General features: G+C 29.1%; 4 protein-coding genes across 8 annotated transcripts; 2 read left to right on the top strand and 2 right to left on the bottom strand.

Annotated features, from left to right (window-relative positions):
* Positions 1–1499: 1499 nt before the first annotated feature.
* Positions 1500–6775, bottom strand: LOC111032036 (muskelin). The gene is made up of 15 exons (XM_022312212.1): positions 6684–6775; positions 5546–5615; positions 5319–5461; positions 5029–5230; positions 4772–4964; positions 4465–4712; positions 4281–4394; positions 4052–4218; positions 3788–3977; positions 3515–3709; positions 3354–3433; positions 2432–2543; positions 2192–2331; positions 2023–2125; positions 1500–1755 (listed from the first exon to the last, which is right to left on the bottom strand). The coding sequence occupies exons 1-15, from the start codon at positions 6773–6775 to the stop codon at positions 1591–1593; spliced, it is 2214 nt and encodes a 737-aa protein (XP_022167904.1). The 3' UTR covers positions 1500–1590.
* A 666-nt stretch (positions 6776–7441) lies between these two features.
* On the top strand, positions 7442–11185 carry LOC111032051 (actin-related protein 3). The gene is made up of 8 exons (XM_022312237.1): positions 7442–7672; positions 7796–7976; positions 8065–8221; positions 8386–8543; positions 9906–10223; positions 10278–10496; positions 10554–10637; positions 10716–11185. The coding sequence occupies exons 1-8, from the start codon at positions 7629–7631 to the stop codon at positions 10809–10811; spliced, it is 1257 nt and encodes a 418-aa protein (XP_022167929.1). The 5' UTR covers positions 7442–7628; the 3' UTR covers positions 10812–11185.
* A 234-nt stretch (positions 11186–11419) lies between these two features.
* On the bottom strand, positions 11420–14403 carry LOC111032046 (armadillo repeat-containing protein 8-like). The gene is made up of 3 exons (XM_022312222.1): positions 13914–14403; positions 12621–13499; positions 11420–12562 (listed from the first exon to the last, which is right to left on the bottom strand). Exons 1-3 carry the CDS (start codon positions 14094–14096, stop codon positions 11627–11629), a joined length of 1998 nt encoding a protein of 665 aa, XP_022167914.1. The 5' UTR covers positions 14097–14403; the 3' UTR covers positions 11420–11626.
* A 1733-nt stretch (positions 14404–16136) lies between these two features.
* Positions 16137–18911, top strand: LOC111032424. Of its 5 annotated transcripts, none has more exons than XM_022312755.1 (5): positions 16137–16653; positions 17545–17723; positions 17972–18074; positions 18151–18374; positions 18463–18911. In XM_022312755.1, exons 2-5 carry the CDS (start codon positions 17577–17579, stop codon positions 18526–18528), a joined length of 540 nt encoding a protein of 179 aa, XP_022168447.1. In that variant the 5' UTR covers positions 16137–16653; positions 17545–17576; the 3' UTR covers positions 18529–18911. The 5 variants fall into 5 exon arrangements, 3 of the variants coding, with proteins under 3 accessions (XP_022168447.1, XP_022168463.1, XP_022168454.1); XM_022312771.1 differs by having other exon boundaries at positions 18448–18911; XM_022312762.1 differs by lacking the exon at positions 16137–16653 and adding an exon at positions 16961–17473.
* Positions 18912–19362: the final 451 nt, after the last annotated feature.

Here is a 19362-nt window from a genome sequence, read left to right as displayed (position 1 = left end):
TATAACAGGATATTAAGTAAGTGGAAACGGCGTTGGAATAGCGATCATTTTATTTTATATTCGATATTTACGTATGCTCAAATTAGTCACATTTATTATAAGTTTTTAGATTCTAAGCGGAACGAATGAATCACCTGTTGAATATCGATTTTTAGTACCTATTGTACAATGGTAAATTATGTGCGTCTGTTGTACGCTCATATTCAAAAATAAACCTTAGATAGGTACTTGAGATTTCCGGCAAATTAAGATACATAGTACCGAAGAAATTTTAAAAATATTCCGGTTCTTTTTGTTTTCATTTTTAGTGTATTTTTCCGATGCCAAAAAGCTCCTCGAGATTCCTCGTTATAATTAGGTACTATATTAAATAATAAATAACAATTTAAAAAAGTTGTTTTCTTCTCATTAAAAAAAATAAGTTTGTACTGCCACTTTTTCAATTACATGAAAAAATTATGTCATTGAAAATATGGTCCTTAAGTATTCTTAAAAATGTTAATAAATATGATTTCAAAGAATATTTTAAGTATGGCCCTAAGGGGTGAGCATTGAACATGCTCTGTGTATCACTCTGTAACCTTTTATGGCTGTGTACAATGAAAATATGCTTTTAAATGTCTAATATTTGACTTATACATACCCATACTTGTAGTTAGTGAGTTAGTCTCTAGTTATTCTTTACGATAAAAAATTGTAACTAGAGTTTAAAAGTACAAAATCAATCAAATTGGTTTATTTTTATAAAATTACAAGTAAATTAACATAACATTATAAACTATATGCAAATAATAAAAACATTTCTTTTTCAATGGAAAGAATCGGGGTTTAGAGATCATATAAATAAACAAAATTGTCATTAATAAAGCTAGTAAGACTTGTTTTGGTATACATTTTAATATAGTGAACAAAAAAAATAAAATAAAAAACATTAAACTAGTGAACATATTTTAAATTAAGAAAACAACTCAAAAATATTGATTTCAATTCACACATTATCATTATACAATAATAAATTAATAGCTAATAATTGCCAGAATTAAATCAAATAAATAACTCTTAAAAATAACTTTACATAAAATTGAACCCATTTGTAACATACAGAAGGTGTTAAACAAACAGCGACTAATTTATATTGATGATAGAGGAGAAGAGGGGGGGAGGGGGTAGAAATGAAAAAAACTATTTACAAAAGTCTAGATTATCCGATTACTACAAATTAGTAAACATTATAAAAGGACACATCGAGAGTACTTTAATTAAGTTTCAAAGAGTATTATACAAGTTAAATAATATTACTTAGGGTATTATTAATGCTTGTAAATGTTTAAAAGGTTAATATTAACAACTAGTTTGGTAATTAACATGATTTTAGTGTCAAGTTTATTTTTAAAAAAACGCAGTAGCATTCATTTTTAAATTCAATGTCAAATAATATTAATAGTGGGACGAATTATGATGAAAATAATTAGTATTTTCAATTAAAACAATACTTTTTACAAATTTAAATTAGAAAAATAACACGAGAATGAAGTATATAATACTATAATAATCAAAACAAGTAAAATTAAAACTAAAATGTTTAACTAGTTATAAGGAAATCAAATCAATCAAATTTTCTTTGGGCTGTACCATTGAATTAGGAAAAAAATCACATAATTTGTCAAACAAACTACAGCGCCACTTGTGTATTTGTTCACTGAAATCGCCGGTTTGGTTATCATCCTTAAATAATAGAGCTGCAGTTCCCTGAAACTATTTTTCATCGGTTTAATAGGAGTTGAAATGGTTTGTATTCCAACATCAAAATTAATCAACTTTACATGGGATAATTTTTGCAAATTTATACAAAATAAAAATATCAATTGTTTTTTTATTATTACTTTCTATACTAAGTTTTAATTTAGTATTTCAATAAATGGATAATATGAACAAATGTATAACTTATACATTCGGATATAACAGAAATAATCTAAATTAAATACATTTAATTTTGATGATCTGGTAACAAATTTGACTTACTTCTTGAGTTTGCCGCAGGTCGGAATGATCAATTAGTTCTGATACAGATGTTTGTAAAAATTGCATAGCGGCTATTTTATCTTTTTTTTTTATTTCTTGAAACCTAAACAGCATAATAGCAATAATATTAAGAATATTTATAGGAGGCATAAATAAACATAAAACTTACTTGAATTTCCGAATTAACAGTTTGCATTGGCTGCTGAGTTCTCCGTTAGTGCATCTATAAACTTTGAGTTCCCAAAAATCATCTAATCTTAAATTTTGAGCATCAGATCTTCCAGGATTACCACCAAATAAATAGTGTGTCTTAAGTGTAATACAAAAACATAATTTTTGTTAGTTCAATATATCCCAGATTACAGAATACTTGGAAAATCAATTAAATATTAATAGTAGAAGCATCAACCTGGTTCTTTTGATCATATACCAACTGGTATGCAAAACGAGGACACGGTTCTATGTGTTGCATTTTATTCCAATATTGTTCATCAGAATTGTGATTTTTATAGATACAGATCCTATAAAAATTTAAAAGCTTACATTCTATTAATTGAGTAATATAAATTGATGGTAATTTTTATATTGATTTTCAAATACTACTACAAATTCCAGTCACGTAAAAGTGTGTTTTTTGAAGATAACCAAATACAATCACTTAACAATAAAGATTTAGAGGCCCATTAAATTAATACATTTTTCATGCAACCCGGAATAAATCTATTTAGTGTGACCTTTAATAATTGTATTTTTTAGTTCTATAATTGAATTAATTAGTATTAAAATAGTATATAAGTTCTAAGGAATAAAAAAAATCTAAAATGAAATCTAAAAATAAATATTTTTAACAACACGTATGATGTAGGATTCAGTTATATGCATATTCATATTTTTATACATTTTGCTAAAATATTTCTAAATAAATGCATATAAGTTGCAAATATGATTAAATAATTTAAATGTACTCAATTTAGTTAAAATATAAGTATTTTAATTTTCTTTGAAACACAACATTGGTGTCTAATACACAGAAAAAAAATAAACCAAATTCAGCATCATAAAATCTATGTATCACCAAATTAACATACTAAGTAATTAAAATAATATACTTCAAGTAAAATGCACATTAACTTAACTTGAAAATAGTATAGAATATGTCAATATACTGCTTATGGCATATTTAAGATTTTTTTGAGCACAATATGTTATGAGTATGCACATATTTCATTGCATTTTAGTGTATTAGGTTCTAAGTCCTACGGATAAGTATAGAGTTAAGTCTCTAAATTATTAATACTATTGAATTAAATATTAATATACTATAAGTTTACCATTTATTTTGTTTGATAAAATACACCCAGAATGCATTTTGAACTTTATCTTCTCTGCGATCCTTGTCTTTACTTAGACTCTTCAACCATTAAATAATAACATATTATTACAATAAGATAATTTAGTACAAGAAAAATAACCAAAAAATAATTTTACTCACAGACAAAACATATATTTCATCATGATCAGTGTCGATTGTAGCACGCTGTGTATACCCCATAGGTGGCTTGTCAGCAGTTGATGGCATCGGTATTGATTGTGTTACCCCTGTTTCAATGTCATACCATAAGAACTCGGGACATTTTTGTGCCCATCTTTGCCGTTGACCTCCAAATATAAATATCCGTCTCATTTTCTGATGAAAAACCAACCTTGTTAGAGTGTACTTAGTTATCATGGTTTATAGTTATCATTAAAAAAAGATAAAACAAACTGGATGTAATAATATAGAATGTCCTCCACGTGATGCTACTGTTTGTGGGTTTTGTGTCAAAATTCCATCTCGGATTTTGACCTCATGGAATGTGTCTGGTAGAATACATGTCCATGTATTGGTTGGAACGTGATATTTGTAAAAACCAGAAAAATCTGGATTGTTTTTATGAGTTTCATCAGTACTGCATCTAAAATAAATAAAACAAATATTAACTTTATTTTCTATAAAATGTTATTGTTAAGTTTTATAATTTATTCAAACCTAGTAGAAGACGCTACCACCCTACCACCAAATACATAAATAGTCGATGATATAGAATCCATAACCATTTGGTGGTCAAACAATAATTTGGGTCCACCCATCATACGTGTGTCAGTACTTATTAAAGTCCATTGACTTTGTTCAATGTCATAGACATAAAAATCACTCTTAAAACAAAAGAAAATTAAATAATAGATATAAGATATTAATTAAAAAATGGCAATAATACCTGAGGATAATCACCAACAAACGATTGAACATCATAAAATCTTCCTAAAACGAAAATTTGCTTCCTTTCCATGTCAATACAAATCTTATGACATGATCGTGGACTTGGTCCACCCTATGTAAAATAAAATGTACTGGTTCAATAATTTTACAAATAATTATTTAACAAACAAAAAAAAATTTACATGTTCTTCTACATTGATTGAAATACAACGCCATGTGCCAGTGGCAATTGTAAAGCACCATAAATCGGATAAATCCTTATGTCCGTCCCATCCGCCAAGCAAATATATTAGTCCGTCAGCTGAATCAATACACATTTGATGACCTCCACGCATACATGGCCTACTTTTACCTGCATTATCGTGTTCTTTAACTAAATTCCAAATAGGTTTGAAACTTTGACTTTTCATAAAACCTTCTAAAAAGCCATCTAAAAAAAAAATTGATTTTGATTATAAGGTTTTAAATACTTGAGGAGTAAAGACTAACCATTTATTGCTTGATCCATTGAAATCTCAGCCATCTCATAATTTCCCTGTATAACTACTGTATCATATAGTTGTGATAAAAAAGGATGTTCTAATGTTATATGAGAACTCTGTAAGAGAACATTGGCAGCTAGGTCATAATTATTGTGACGAAAATGTTTGAGGCACAGTCGAATTAATGTTTCTTCTCGAAGCTAATAATAACATCATATTTTATAACAATATAATAACAAATAACTTTATGGTTTTAAATCATACTTGATAGAATCTAGTCATTTCATTGGATATAATATGAGAATCATCAATGCCATGCAGCTCAACATACCAAAGACTATAGTTAAAATTTGAACCCCAGGATTCAAGAGGTTCTAATCTGATATATCTTATAGGTATCATTGAACTATTATCAAGAGTATAACGTAAGTTAAATGTTTCTAAGTCACTGTTGTTGTTGAGGCCACTAACAAAATAACATCAGGAAAAATATTTAAGATACTATAATAAGATATAAACATATAATATTGATAAATTATAGTAATTGTTAATACCTATAGAGCAATTCAATTTTTGTATCTTCTCCTAGTCCACCGTAAACTTTGAATCTTTTTAAATTGCATACATGCGGTCGTTCATACTTGCCAAATTTTATGTACTTTACAATGGAAGTATTTTGTAGCTTCAAGATTATATACTGTAATGTATTAAATAATTATACTAAATAAAAAATAAAAATAAATATACCTAAAACATTTATGATGTATGTTATCAATTGTACCTGAGGAGGACTATTGGACATCGAAGACCATCTAGAACTTTGATCTTCCTGCTTATTATGTAATATATTTCTGTGAACATATAAAAATATTAAATTTTAATTTAATACATTAGTATACTCTGCTAAAATTATCATTCAAAACCACATTGGTTAATCCGGCAAACAAGATGATAATACAGCAAAACATTTCGAAGCCCCAAGGATAGCAAAAAGAAAATTACATTATAGAGAATTACATAAAACTATTAATATAAAATTAAATAAATGTGGTTCTACTTTGTTTTGGTTATCAAAAATAATTCGTTAAAATTTTTTTTTATTAATTGGATGTTTATTTAAAGGAAGTTTCACTGTACTAAGATTTAATATAAGATACTATTTATACAGCATTGTCAACTTTATATGAACTTTATGGCTTAATGCAAGGTAAAAATATTGGATCGGTACCAAATTAAATATTTTTTTTAAGGTTGTGACAAGCAGTACAAATTGTACAATACAATAATTACTGTGGATCTAAAAAATCTTTGATCTAAATAAAATAATAATTTTAGCTAACAATAATTAATAAATGTTAAAATATCTAAATTACGTATTTTAGATGGATTGCTTATTTTTTGGTTTGAGTAAGGTATTTAAAATATGGTGCATTGTGATGTATCTACTTTTTTGTTGTACGAATTAATAATAACCTTAATGTAGTTAGAAAAATAATATGTATATATCATAAGTAAAATACAGAATCAATACACGAATAACAGTTATTCAGAATTAAATTCATAAAAAATAGGTAGGCTTAGACAGTACCTATTTAATAACAAAACAGTTACTTATTGAAATTAAATAAGGTAGCTAGGAACTTAAAAATATATTAGGTGAACCAAATTCATAAAAAAATATTTTTAATCAGTTCAACAGTCAGTTGTTTTAATTTTTTTTATTGAAGTAGGTACTTCTTATACAATCATTAAAAGATGTTGAGTTCAATGAAACGGTATTTCCTAGTAGTAAATATGCCGTAATTACTGTTTTCTGATGAGTACATAAATAGATTCGTAACGAAAAACAATACATTTAGAAACGAGTGTTTGTTTGAATAATATTAAAGAATAAGTTTAATAAAGTAAGATGTCCTTACTCTGGTACGTAAGTCGGCAAGCAACTCGAATAAGAATGTATGGAAAACGACAATTTCTTGCACGAATCGGAACTGGAAGAAGGTACGTCCATTTTCTGAACACAAATGACGACGGCGGAAAACGGAGTAGGCAAATTCGGAATATCTGCTAATTGTTTTTATCCGGGAGCACTAATCGAGTTTTTCAGGTTGAAACGATTAGACGACCGTTATGCCCACACGGCACACATTCCATCATAATATATAACATTAATTCATATTATTTGTTATACATTAATAATAGACAGCTAAGTATCTGAAATGGTAATTCCCAATTCCGTCGAAAATTCCAAAAACAATAAATAACATTGATTAAAATACTATCAAATCGTTTTTTATGATAACGAATTATCATTATCGTATTTCGCTTTGATAACAATCAATTTGACTTTTCCACGATTATACAGCATTTATTTGAAATTTGTGGTACAAAATTCTTCAAATAGTATTACGAATGATGAGGGTATGAAATTAATTACATAATTGGCACATACAATAATAATATCTCGTGGTCACGGACTAGAAGATTTTCTAAACCGAGGACTAGGATAATTATAATATATCATGTTCCGTGGTAGACGGTAGTAGTCAGTAAAAATATTGGTCTGTGGCATAGATGATAGTGATGAAACCATGATATAATCGTGGTACCATTTGGTACCAACAGCGTTTATCAGTGAAAATATTATTCACGTCGTTCGACCGGATAAAGTTGATAATGAATAATGATTAATGTAGTTGTAATGTAATGTACGTGAAAATAATCAAACAACGATCTTAACGGCATAAAAATTGTTCGACTCTTACACTTTTGATTTGTTGTTATTATATTTTGTTTAAACGATTGTTTTCTTAGTCTGAGGTAACTATCCAACCGAGTAATTCAGTTCGATCGCCGCCGACGATATGCTAGGCAGACTTCCACCATGCGTCATCGATGTGGGAACTGGGTGAGTACTGGTCGGCCCATCCCTCAGGCCATAATACTGTTATGCCATTGAAATACGCTGGGCGAATCGTCACCCCCATTCATATTTGACAACTACTAGTTGCTAATCATGACCGATGTACAGGTACACAAAGTTGGGATTTGCTCCCAACAAGGAGCCGCAGATGATAATACCGTCGGCGATTGCCATCAAGGAGTCGGCCAAGGTGGGTGATCAGACTGTTCGACGGCTTACAAAAGGCGTGGAAGATTTGGATTTCTACATAGGAGATGAAGCATTCGATGCCAAGGGCTATTCCATTAAAGTAATATACCTATACCTAAAACCTATAGTTTTGATGTTGCCCTGTTAAGAAAATACGAAATTTTAACTGGTTTAATTAAATTGTGTAGTACCCAGTGAGGCATGGTTTGATTGAAGACTGGGATCTTATGGAAAGGTTTTTAGAACACTGTATTTTTAAATATTTAAGAGCCGAACCTGAAGATCATCATTTTTTACTTACTGAACCACCATTAAATACACCAGAAAATCGGGAGTATACTGCTGGTAAGTAAAACAAATAGTTATCTACTGTAATATTATTTTGTTTTATGATGAAATAGTTATCAAGTTGGCTATTGAATAATTTTAAATATTTATCAATATTATAACAATTAATACTTTATTAAATAATACTAAATACCTATTTTAACCATAATTTTATTTTCTAGAAATAATGTTTGAAACATTCAATGTTCCGGGTCTTTATATTGCTGTACAAGCTGTATTGGCATTGTCTGCTTCTTGGAAATCACGGCCTCTTCATGAACGTATACTGACAGGTCTTGTAGTGGATAGCGGTGATGGTGTAACTCATATAATTCCAGTAGTAAGTATTCACACTCTTCTTTTATTATTTCAGTGAAATGAACTATACTTTATTTTGTATTTCATATTTGTAATACATCTTAAGTAATTATTGTTCTTTTTTTCTTTCATAATTCTATCAAACCATGAACTTAAGTTTATTCAACTGAATAGTAAAATTTCTGATCATTTTAGAATAACTAAAACATTAAATTTTGTAGCTACTGTTCCGCTAGCTATTCAGATGTTGAGTTGTATTGTTGAGTAATTTAATTAATTTAGACAATTTCCATCAGTTGAAATAAAATAGTTGTTGATGAAATAAAACAAGTTCAAATATAATAGTTGTATGGAATGAATGTGCTTGGAACTCGACGGCTGTCAAATATCTTAATATTCTATACTGGGGACTCTTATATATGGTGTCCTCTCACCATAACTCTTTTCTAAGATCACAACTGAAGACAACTCTTGCATTTTGGCCAATGCCCTTTAAGTCATTTTTGGTGTATGAATGTTGTTTTTGTATTTGCTGCAGCAATATCATAATTTTTAATGTGTTGCAGTTAGTAGGACAAATCATTCTAGGTTTGCAAAGCCAATTTTTATTTATATTTCAATAAACAATCATTTTAAGATAAATCTTAAGCAATAAATATAATCCTGGTTTTCAGTTAAGACTGGTCTGTTACGTATTTTCTGATTATTGTGAAATAAATATATCCAAGTTTCTAATAAGGTACAATCTTAAGAGTAAATGTATTGATTATGGTTATACATGTTTGTAAAAACATTTTGCATTGTAGGATTTATATTTTATAGTATTAGTTTAAGTAGTAACAAAACATCTTAAATTTAAATGCACATTAGCTATTTTAGTGTCTTTATTTAAGTATGAATACTCAATGTTTGGTTAAGCTGTTAAAACAATATTGGTTAGACTAACTTGCTAAGTGTTTCCAGTTTTCACTGGTAATAGTTATTGCGACAAAGAAACAAAAATTTTTAATGAAAAGTGAGTTGTGGAATATTATATTCTTTAAATAAATATAGCTCTGTGATTTGATCTATTGCTATATTATCTTCAATTAAACAATCTTGCAAAACTTATATGTACAATGAATGTCTTTTTTCAATTTTCATACTTTTAATAATTATATGTTTTGGTAAATTATCTCAAGATACACAAATTGTGGTTTTCTTTATTTAAAACTAAATAATTAAAATATATTTATTTGAAATAGTTTCATACCAAAATGATGCATCAGAAGAATAGGTTAAATTAGAGGGGTTCCGGTTAAAGTTTTGTGTGCTTATTTACTTTCTATGAAATATTTGTATAAAATTTAATTGTTAATTAATTATTCATTATCTATGATTTCAGGCTGAAGGTTATGTAATTGGTAGTTGCATCAAACACATACCAATAGCTGGTCGTAATATAACTTATTTTATTCAATCATTGTTGAGAGAAAGAGAAATTGGTATTCCGCCAGAACAAAGTTTGGAGACAGCTAAAGCAATTAAAGAGCGTTACTCTTATATATGTCCTGATATTGCTAAAGAATTTGCCAAGTATGATCAAGAACCATCAAAATGGTTAAGAAAATATGATGGTGTTAACAGTGTGACTAAGCAACCATTTTCTGTAGATGTTGGATATGAACGGTTCTTGGGACCAGAAATTTTCTTCCATCCTGAAGTATGTATTCTTCTTATTTTATATTAAGGGAATTATAATTCTGTTATTTTATAGTTTTCAAATCCTGATTTTACCACTCCCATATCTGAAATGGTTGACACAGTTATACAAAATTGTCCAATTGATGTGCGTCGTCCATTATATGATAATATTGTTCTATCTGGAGGTTCAACTATGTTTAAAGATTTTGGTAGACGTCTTCAGAGGGACATCAAACGCGTAGTTGATGCTAGATTGAAACGTAGTGAAAAAATTGCCGGAGATAATTTAAAAGTAAGTATAAAGCAAAACAGTGATTTATACAAATGACTTATATCATTCTATGTTTAGCCAAAACCTATTGACGTTCAAGTGTATACTCACAACATGCAAAGATACGCTGTTTGGTTTGGCGGTAGTATGTTAGCTTCTTCAGTACGTACAAATTTTTTCTATTTGTTTTTTTCATTCAATGTTTCATATATTAAAAATTTTTGTAATTCATTTTTTTAGCCCGAGTTTTATACAGTGTGCCATTCGAAAAAAGATTACGAAGAATATGGGCCGAGTATATGTAGACATAATCCCGTTTTTGGGACAATGATGTAGCCTTTCTTCATGACTGGGTCACAATAATTTAAATTTATAAAAAAAAAATCATATATTATTAATTATTATTTATTTATATATTTATATATATACATATAATTTTTTTTACTTATTACAAATAAAAAATTATAATTTACTTATAATTATTTTCAATTTATGTTCACTCAGTAATTTAATATCGGTGCTCGATACTAATTTTGTATTTTTTTGTATTGTTATTTACAACGATCATATTATAGGCTAAAATATTGCCAATTTATGGAATTTAGGATTAAATGTGCATACAGGATTTAACATTGGATATTAATGTACATGTAAAAATTTCTCTTCCAAATAACAATTACTTTGTTGAAATAAATTATTGATATTATTAATTTATATTTTGTCCTTTCATACTCTCACACTTTAATAATGTTTAACAAACATTTCAGAAGGTACAAAAATCATCTCAATTTAATGAAAACATATTTTTTACTAGGCAAGATAAATAATAATAGTACAAATATTAAATTATACGTCTTAGTTTAATTATATGATGAAAACAAAATATTTATCAGCTAAATTAAAATAATTAACAAATAATATAATAATGAATAAAAATAAAAAAAATTATACAATAGATTTATAAGAATCGAAAGAAAATGTTTACGTAACATGTGTATAATAACATAGCCTTTCATAATTTATAATTTATATCAAACAAAACAAGATGACAATAAATTGTTGTTATGGGATTTGTTTTAAATAAAAGGATGCATAAATTAACATTTTACTTACACGCCAACAGAAGGCGGTAAATTGTAACAGCTGATTTGTCAAGAGTCTGAAAACTGGGTCAATGCAGTTTTTACTTTGTCAAATAACAGTGAATCCGATGTTGTTATCAATTGCTGCAAGAGTTTAAAAATACCCATTTCCTTTAACTTGGCTTGTCTGTCAGCTGCACCACTATCTTCTTTCCACACAAGATTTGAGACGCAAAATATTGCTGCAGCTTGTAATTTTGCGTTACAATTTGTCATGTATTCTTGAATTTTTTTCAGGATCTCGTTATTTCTCATTATATAATCTTTGGCAATGTCACCATCAGCAATGTTGGCTAAAATACACAATGCTTGTTCTTTTACCTCGGGCAAATTATCACCTTCCAGAATCATCATCACAGCCTGTATTATATCACCACCACAGAGGTTCATTATATAATCAATATGTGGTTTTGTCGAAAGCAAATTTCTTAATAGCCCTAATGTTTTCATTAGAATATTGATATGAGAATCAGACAACAAATTAAATATTTGGTCAGTTCCCAAAGTACTTAGGATTTGTGATTTAATTTTTTGCTCTGCTTGGAAAGCCATATTCATTAAAGCCCATATCCCATTTAGTCTCAACGAATGATCATCTCGTTTGGTTAAACTGCAAAATAATTCTATAGCTCCAGACTCTAAAATGGGTTCTTTAGATGGTGAAAATTCTAATAAAAGATTACACAGCGTAGATGAGGTGACACTCAGTATTTCATCCGAAGCCCCTTCTAATAATGTCATTAAAGGTTTCCAAACAGAATGATCTTGAAAAGTTGTACGTAGTTGCTGGACAGAACGTGACAAAGAATGTAAACATCGAACAGCAGCCAATTGCACTTTAGGGCTAGGATCTTTCAATCCTAAAACAATATGATCAATTAAATTGTCAGTTTCAATAATTCGCTTACGAATTTCTTCATCATTTGCCCCGAGAGATGCAAATACCTAAAACATACATATATGGTTATAAAATTTGTAATAAAAAATTAAGATTTAATTTTACTTTGAAAGCAGCTTGTTTCATTTCTTTGGACCTATGTTCTCCATAAGTACCACCATATTCCCCCAAGGGATGTGCTGGATAATTCACAAACTCTGCTAGTGTTTGTAACAGGTGATTTGATATACTAGCTAATGATTGGAGTTCAGCATCATCCTCAATGAGTACAGCTAAAATTTCAGCTGCTTCTACGCGATGTTCCCATTTTTGGTCGTTCTGACATAAACGCACAAGAGTTGGCAATGCTCCAAACATTACTTTAGAATCATTTACTTCTAATGCCCCAGCTCGATAAAGGCATGTAATGCATTTTGATGCGGCTAAACGCATGCTAGTTGGTCTGTCACCACCTCGCATCGAATCCAACATTTCTGGCATTGTCTTGCCATTATACTCAGTCTCTTCTAGAGCTGCAGAAATCATTGGGTTATCTTGGCAAACACGAGCAAAACATTTCAACGTGGCAATGGACAAATCGTCCAGTTCAGTGTTTAATAGATTTGCCAAAATAAAGCCAATTCCTTCCTCCCATAGTGTATTTTGATGAGCTGTTGTACGACAAGAATAAGATAAGATTGACATGGCACAAATACTATTGCTAATAGAATCTTCAATAGTTTTAATCAGCTTTCTTATAATTGCGGCATCACTAAATACTACAGAATAATCAGAAAATGGAAATTGTAGAATGGTGCATATGCAACGAAGACATGCTTCTGTAAATTTTGGTTCATCATCCATAAGGAAAGCATTAAATATATACGTCACAACATTGGCATCCACCAGTGACTTAACTTGGTCTTCAGATCCTTTGGCTAATGAGCCAAGTATCACTACAGTTTCCAGACGGATATCTGGTGTTTTGGTTTGGTCAGGTAACACCTAAAAAACAATAATAAATATTAAATAATTAAATCAAGTAAATGCCTGCTTAAGGTATTTTTGTTTTCATTATTCATTCATATTTCATAAAAAGTATTGGAAAAAAGCAATAATAATATTAATGTTTATACTGTCAAATGTGATCTACCGATGAAAAACCAATTTTCATCAAGTTTATACATGTTATAGGTACTTCAAAACCGATTTGTATACTATAATATTATACCCATCCATGCTACGGACTACGAGCCTACAGAAGTATAACATAAACAGAAATTATCGGATGGGTATTTCTAGGTTTGTTTGTGGCACTAAAACGTCCATGGCAGGGTATCTAAGGCTGTAATTATAGCAGACCGTCGGCCAAACAATCCTGACCGACAATTTGCAAACGACTGGTGAAAAACGAATCACCTGCAAAAGTCTGGGCAGTATGCCGTTGGCGATGACCATACCCTTCTGCCTGTTGCTGCCCATAATAGAGTTCTTGACAAAGTTGAGCGCCTGATAGCATTTCTCGTTGTCTTGTGTGTACAGGTTGTCGATGTAGTAACGAGACGTCTCAGCATTCATGACGAATATCGGATGCGGGACCATATTAACAATATCGACGATAATAATAATTTATTGTAATTATTGTCGTCGTGACTCTATCGTCTGTTTTTGCGTTCGGTCGGAGCGGCAATCGTCAATGTATTGTCGCGAATGGGACCACCATCGGGATTCTGAGAGAGCAGCAAGCAGGATACGAGGACGAACAATAAGAATTGCCTATTGAAAACGGCGAAAACGAATCGCTTCGATAATAATATATTAATATAGTATGGAAATTGTGAAGTTCACGGATCCGGGATCTCGCTGAATGGAGAACTAGAGACGCAGAATAATAAAAATAAAGAAAACGATAACAGTTTTTATTTTGCTTTTGTTATCTAAACAGACATGCAATTATTTGCGTGTATCGAGACTGTGGTAATAACTCGATTTGTGGTAACAACAACCCTGAAAAGTCAACGTACATACCTGTCCTGTGGTAATCACATCATGATATAATAATAATATTATTAACGTCGTGTTAATAACGGTTTATTTTTTATTAATTGAGGTCCTTGTCGTGTCGTGTAGACAGTGTCCTGTGTATTTAATACATAGGTAACAAAATGTTGGTCACAATGTGTTACCTACAAGTTGAATATATTCAAGTATTCAACTCCATACGACACGAGTTTCCCCTTTTTCATACTCCTAAATCATAATACGAACTAATTACCAATCGTTCTATGATATTACTACATTATATATACTAATAAGACATAAAGACATACCTAATAATCTCATCGTAAACATATCTTTAATGTACTACTTGTTCTGTGTCCGCTTTGGTACAACCACAGGCGTAACTAGTGTGAAGGGGGGCTTCAGCCCTAAAATTTTTATAATAAGTAAATTAAGTGCAGCTTTGCCGCCCACCCACACCAAAACACGTTACATTAATTGTAATAACTACAATTAATATTTTATTTCATTATGTTAGTGTGTAATACACGAATCATCAAAAAAATGGAATGAGGAGGTAAACATTAAATTAATAAAATATATAACTTTAGTAACAAACTCAAGTAGTCAAGTATTTAATTTTTTTAAATATAACAATATAAGTATAAGTTAAGGAATTTATATGGGTAGCATACTAATAATACACAGTCATTATAGTTTAAATAATTAAATCTCTGCTCAATATCATCATTTTTGTTTAAATGTCTTCTTGTGAAGACTTTGCCAAGTGAAACATTTTTGAGGGCGGAAAAAATTATAGCTTTTTTGTTCATGATATTTTAATTTTTAATTTTTAACATTGTTCAATACTGTTAGTATGTCTGTATTTAAAAAACGTACATACAAATTTTGTATTTTAAAAAATATTGTTAGCATCTAATTGAAAATTGAAAAATTATACAATACCTAGATAATAGATACCTAAAACCTACTATAATACTATATTAAATATTATTATTTAACATGTTGCACAATAACAAAAAACAAAAAAAAATCAAAAAAAAGTTTGGAAACTAAAGTGAATTTGTTCATTTATATAATATACAAGTAAATATAATTTTATGTAGATATTTATTAATTTTAACACTGGACATCCTATCTCCTTGCCGTCCAAAAAAGGGATGAAATTTTAAAAATTATTTCTAAATACAGCCCCGGAAACAACTAAAATTGATGTTGCACGGTGCAGAATCAAGGCCCTAGCCGGGAGGTGGGGGGGGGGTTAGGGTTAAATTAAAATCAGATTTAATTATTTTTTAAATAAAGATTAATTTAATTTTAATAATATTTTTATATTTTCATATTTTATTATATAATATAACATATTTATACTCTAACCCCCCTAAATATTTTTCTGGCTACGCCCTTGTGCAGGATGACGTCGACGTTTCATGGTAGCCCTACAGGAAAACACTGGATACAGAATTATAATTTTTGTTATGTTCGCAATTTATATCTGATAAAAATAATTATTTGAATATAATTATGTCATAATTTATTGATAAATCTATGCTCTTATATTGGAAAGTCATATTCCATAAATATCTGTATACAAAATAATAAAATATGTACATCATGTAAGACATGTCTGATAATTTACCATCGTCAATATTGTGTCCTGTGGGTAAGTCAATAGCGTTAGTTAATATCTTATGTTATGGTCGAAGGTTAATATAATAAAAAGAAAATCATTAAAAAGATATTTATAGAACAATTTAAGGACAATCCGGTTATCGTTTTATCTAGAATTATTATTTCGAGAATTGTTTTCGCCACCATTTCCCTCTCTGGAATCCGGCTAACTATGGAATTACAATTACTATTACTGATGGTCTGTAGGTCTGTTAGAGACGTTAGAGTTCCATAGTCTGGACTTTTAAGTTTTAACTGCACGTCTGCACAGAAACCTGACGATCTGAAGACGCAGTTCATTTCTCGATGATCATTTTACGTTGTGCTGTCTGTGATTATTAAGTTATCCATAGTTTTATATATACATGTATACTTATTTCGTATATGAGTTATAAGTTTTATTATATAGCTGCGGTTATATTTAACTTCATACCACATCAAAAACACGACAGAAAACAAATCAAAGGTAAGGAGATCACAAATTATTAGAAGTTTCATTCTAATATAAGTACTTAAGTGAGCTATTAAACTATTAAAATATCTAGTTAAATAAACCTTTTTTTCAGTAAATTCAAACAGTAAAGTAAATGTATTTTGATTGTAATGCATTTGGCGTAATTAGTGTCCTAATATAATATTTACTTTACAATTACCTTTTATTTTTATTTTTTTATTTAAACTTAGTGGATACAATTAGTTTCAACAATTACAATTAAAAATACAATTACAAAAAACAAAATACAAATACAGTTACAAATACAATAGAAACAGTACAATATAAAGTTAGATTAAAAAGCCTGAGTGGTTAAAGAAATATAATATATTAGTTATGATGTTTTTTTGTTGGTTTGGAAGTATACTTAAATCGAAAGGGATGTTGCGAGGTAATCAAAATGGATGATAGGTGGTCGTGATGTGTAGATAAGCTGGATGAAGAGTATATGGTTAATATCACAGACCATTGGTTCATTGTGTAGTGTGCACAGAGGGGAATCGTTCAGTGACAGTTTAAAGGAATGAGAAGGAAGTCGTGTATGTCCAAACCGGAGACTGGAGAATGATGTTATACATTTACGAGAAAGATCGAGGTTATGAAACCATGGAAGTGTTGATATGGTTGGAGATATCTTTCTGTACCAGGTGGTGAAGTGAGGAGGGAGGGAGTGAACCCCAATGTTTAAGCCAAAGATTAGATGTACAGGATCTAAGAATGGGGATAAAATCAGACCATGGAATTTTCGTGCTTGAAGGGCATCTGAGGGAAGCAGAGGATTTGGCTAGTTCTTGTAAATATTAAAATAATTTTATTAATATTATTAACCTTCTGAATATTAATCAAGTATATAATTTTTACAAGATGATTAACCTTCTGTGTGTTGCCTGTGGCGAATGCCAAAGATTATACTGAACTCCAAAATTATTATCAACCTTCAACTAACAATGAGCAATGAATTTCACAGAACAGTGCGGCTACCTACTGCTATATTACAAGCTAACAACAGTTTTATACCAGAATCTAGTACTGATGCACAAGAGGTAACAATACATTTTAAATGTCCATTATATTTAATATTTTAGTTAGTTCATAATCAAGAAAAATATTTTAAAAACAATAAAATACTTACTATAAACGAAATTTTAAATGAAAATTAAAAAAATTGTTTATTTGTATTTGAAAGAAATAGATAGCTATGTATTTATATACTAAATAGTAATTTTTAATGTGCCTTAAATAATTAGATATCCAACACACAATCATCAATGTTTATGAATGTTATACCTAGTTAAGTCCACAAACACATATCACAACATTCAATTTATTTGACAATATTCAGAGTCAAAATTCAAGTGTAGAAAATCAAAATAATACTTTTGTGAATAATGATGGTAGGTACCAACAAAATCATCTTTTATTTCTAAATTAAAAAAATAATAATATCTAATGATGAATTAAATAATGCAGACCAAATGGATTTGCTGCATCATATTTCACCGGAGCAAATGAAGATCAAATCAGTGCTCAATCGCATTTCTTCAAATTTGGATAATTCGGATGTAAATTCTATATACAATACTAGTACTTGTTTAGAAACAGATTTTTTAAGCAATTTTTCAATAAATAACCTAGGCAAATTTAATGGAGGTAATGATTTTATTTTGAATGATTTGGGATTTGTTGATAAATTGGTATGTACCTAGGTAACAATTAATAATCATGATAAATTAATTTGGATGAATACTAAGTTTGTGTTTTTTAAAGGCATATTTTTTTTAGTCTATTGGAGGAAATTATCAAAAGAATCATATTAACAGATATTTTTCTCTGATGAATTTGCAGTAAAATGTTCATGGACTGAGAGAGGAAAAAGTATAAATACTTAAGTGGAAATTCAGAAATATTAAGTATTTAAAAAATTAATTAACCTGTAGGGAATTCTTCAAGAAGAATAATTGATGGTTGTAATTTATTCATAGGTATTAACTTAATATATTTGTATGTGGTTTTCAAAAAAGTTGTCAAAGAGTCTACCAAGACCCATGTATTTACTGATGTTAAATATGAAAAAGTTGTATCATACTGTCTTAGATATGCCAATAATAGATTTAGTAGAGCAAAAAAAAAACATTGATTTCTAGTTTAAAGAATAAGATGTTAAAGAAAATGTCATTATATATCCTGCTTTTATAATATTATATAGATTCATTTGTAAAACTAATATTTAATACAAAGACAATGTTAATTATTTAATAAACAAATATATTGTATTTAATTCTATGAATGATTGAGTAAAACAATATAATTCAATTAAATAACAATATAGAAAATTGGTTGAAAAAAGAAAAGTTTAGGGCAGTTGTCAACAAAATATTACAGGCATACTGTTAATTTAGAAAAACGGCAGAAAAATCATACCATAACAAAACAACAGTTTCAGCTTCAGCATTCTGCTGACCAATCATCATTAGTAATGAAACAAAATAATAGTGCTGCAATATTGGATATTGAGTCAAGTTCAACATCCAATTTTTTATCTGATATAAGTTTGAGCTCTTCTACTTGAGTTCTACTTATCAGTTAAATTATGACACTCCAAAGTTTACTATTAATTCATTTGACCATCCATCTTTTAAAACTAAACCAGATATTAGAATTGAAGATGAACTACAATCTTGG

This window comes from Myzus persicae, unplaced genomic scaffold, assembly GCF_001856785.1.
Source record: "Myzus persicae strain clone G006 unplaced genomic scaffold, MPER_G0061.0, whole genome shotgun sequence".
Lineage (NCBI taxonomy): Eukaryota > Metazoa > Arthropoda > Insecta > Hemiptera > Aphididae > Myzus > Myzus persicae.
The sequence above is the reverse complement of the archived record's forward strand: the minus strand, read 5'-3'. Positions and strand labels throughout refer to the sequence as shown.

Excerpts from the sequence above, each read along its gene's own strand:
- LOC111032036 (XM_022312212.1), bottom strand. The coding sequence starts at position 6,775 with ATGGACGTACCTTCTTCCAGTTCCGATTCGTGCAAGAAATTGTCGTTT. Across the intron at positions 3,710-3,787 it reads ATTCTATATTATTACATCCA|AAAATGAGACGGATATTTAT; the intron begins GTTTGTTTTATC and ends GTTTTTCATCAG. Across the intron at positions 1,756-2,022 it reads ACCTGCGGCAAACTCAAGAA|TTTCAGGGAACTGCAGCTCT; the intron begins GTAAGTCAAATT and ends GATGAAAAATAG.
- LOC111032051 (XM_022312237.1), top strand. The coding sequence starts at position 7,629 with ATGCTAGGCAGACTTCCACCATGCGTCATCGATGTGGGAACTGG. Across the intron at positions 10,224-10,277 it reads AAATTTTCTTCCATCCTGAA|TTTTCAAATCCTGATTTTAC; the intron begins GTATGTATTCTT and ends GTTATTTTATAG. Across the intron at positions 10,497-10,553 it reads TTGCCGGAGATAATTTAAAA|CCAAAACCTATTGACGTTCA; the intron begins GTAAGTATAAAG and ends TTCTATGTTTAG.
- LOC111032046 (XM_022312222.1), bottom strand. The coding sequence starts at position 14,096 with ATGGTCCCGCATCCGATATTCGTCATGAATGCTGAGACGTCTCGTTAC. Across the intron at positions 13,500-13,913 it reads TACTGCCCAGACTTTTGCAG|GTGTTACCTGACCAAACCAA; the intron begins GTGATTCGTTTT and ends ATTGTTTTTTAG. Across the intron at positions 12,563-12,620 it reads TGAAACAAGCTGCTTTCAAA|GTATTTGCATCTCTCGGGGC; the intron begins GTAAAATTAAAT and ends TGTATGTTTTAG.
- LOC111032424 (XM_022312755.1), top strand. The coding sequence starts at position 17,577 with ATGCCAAAGATTATACTGAACTCCAAAATTATTATCAACCTTCAACTA. Across the intron at positions 18,075-18,150 it reads TACTTTTGTGAATAATGATG|ACCAAATGGATTTGCTGCAT; the intron begins GTAGGTACCAAC and ends TAAATAATGCAG. Across the intron at positions 18,375-18,462 it reads TGGGATTTGTTGATAAATTG|TCTATTGGAGGAAATTATCA; the intron begins GTATGTACCTAG and ends TATTTTTTTTAG.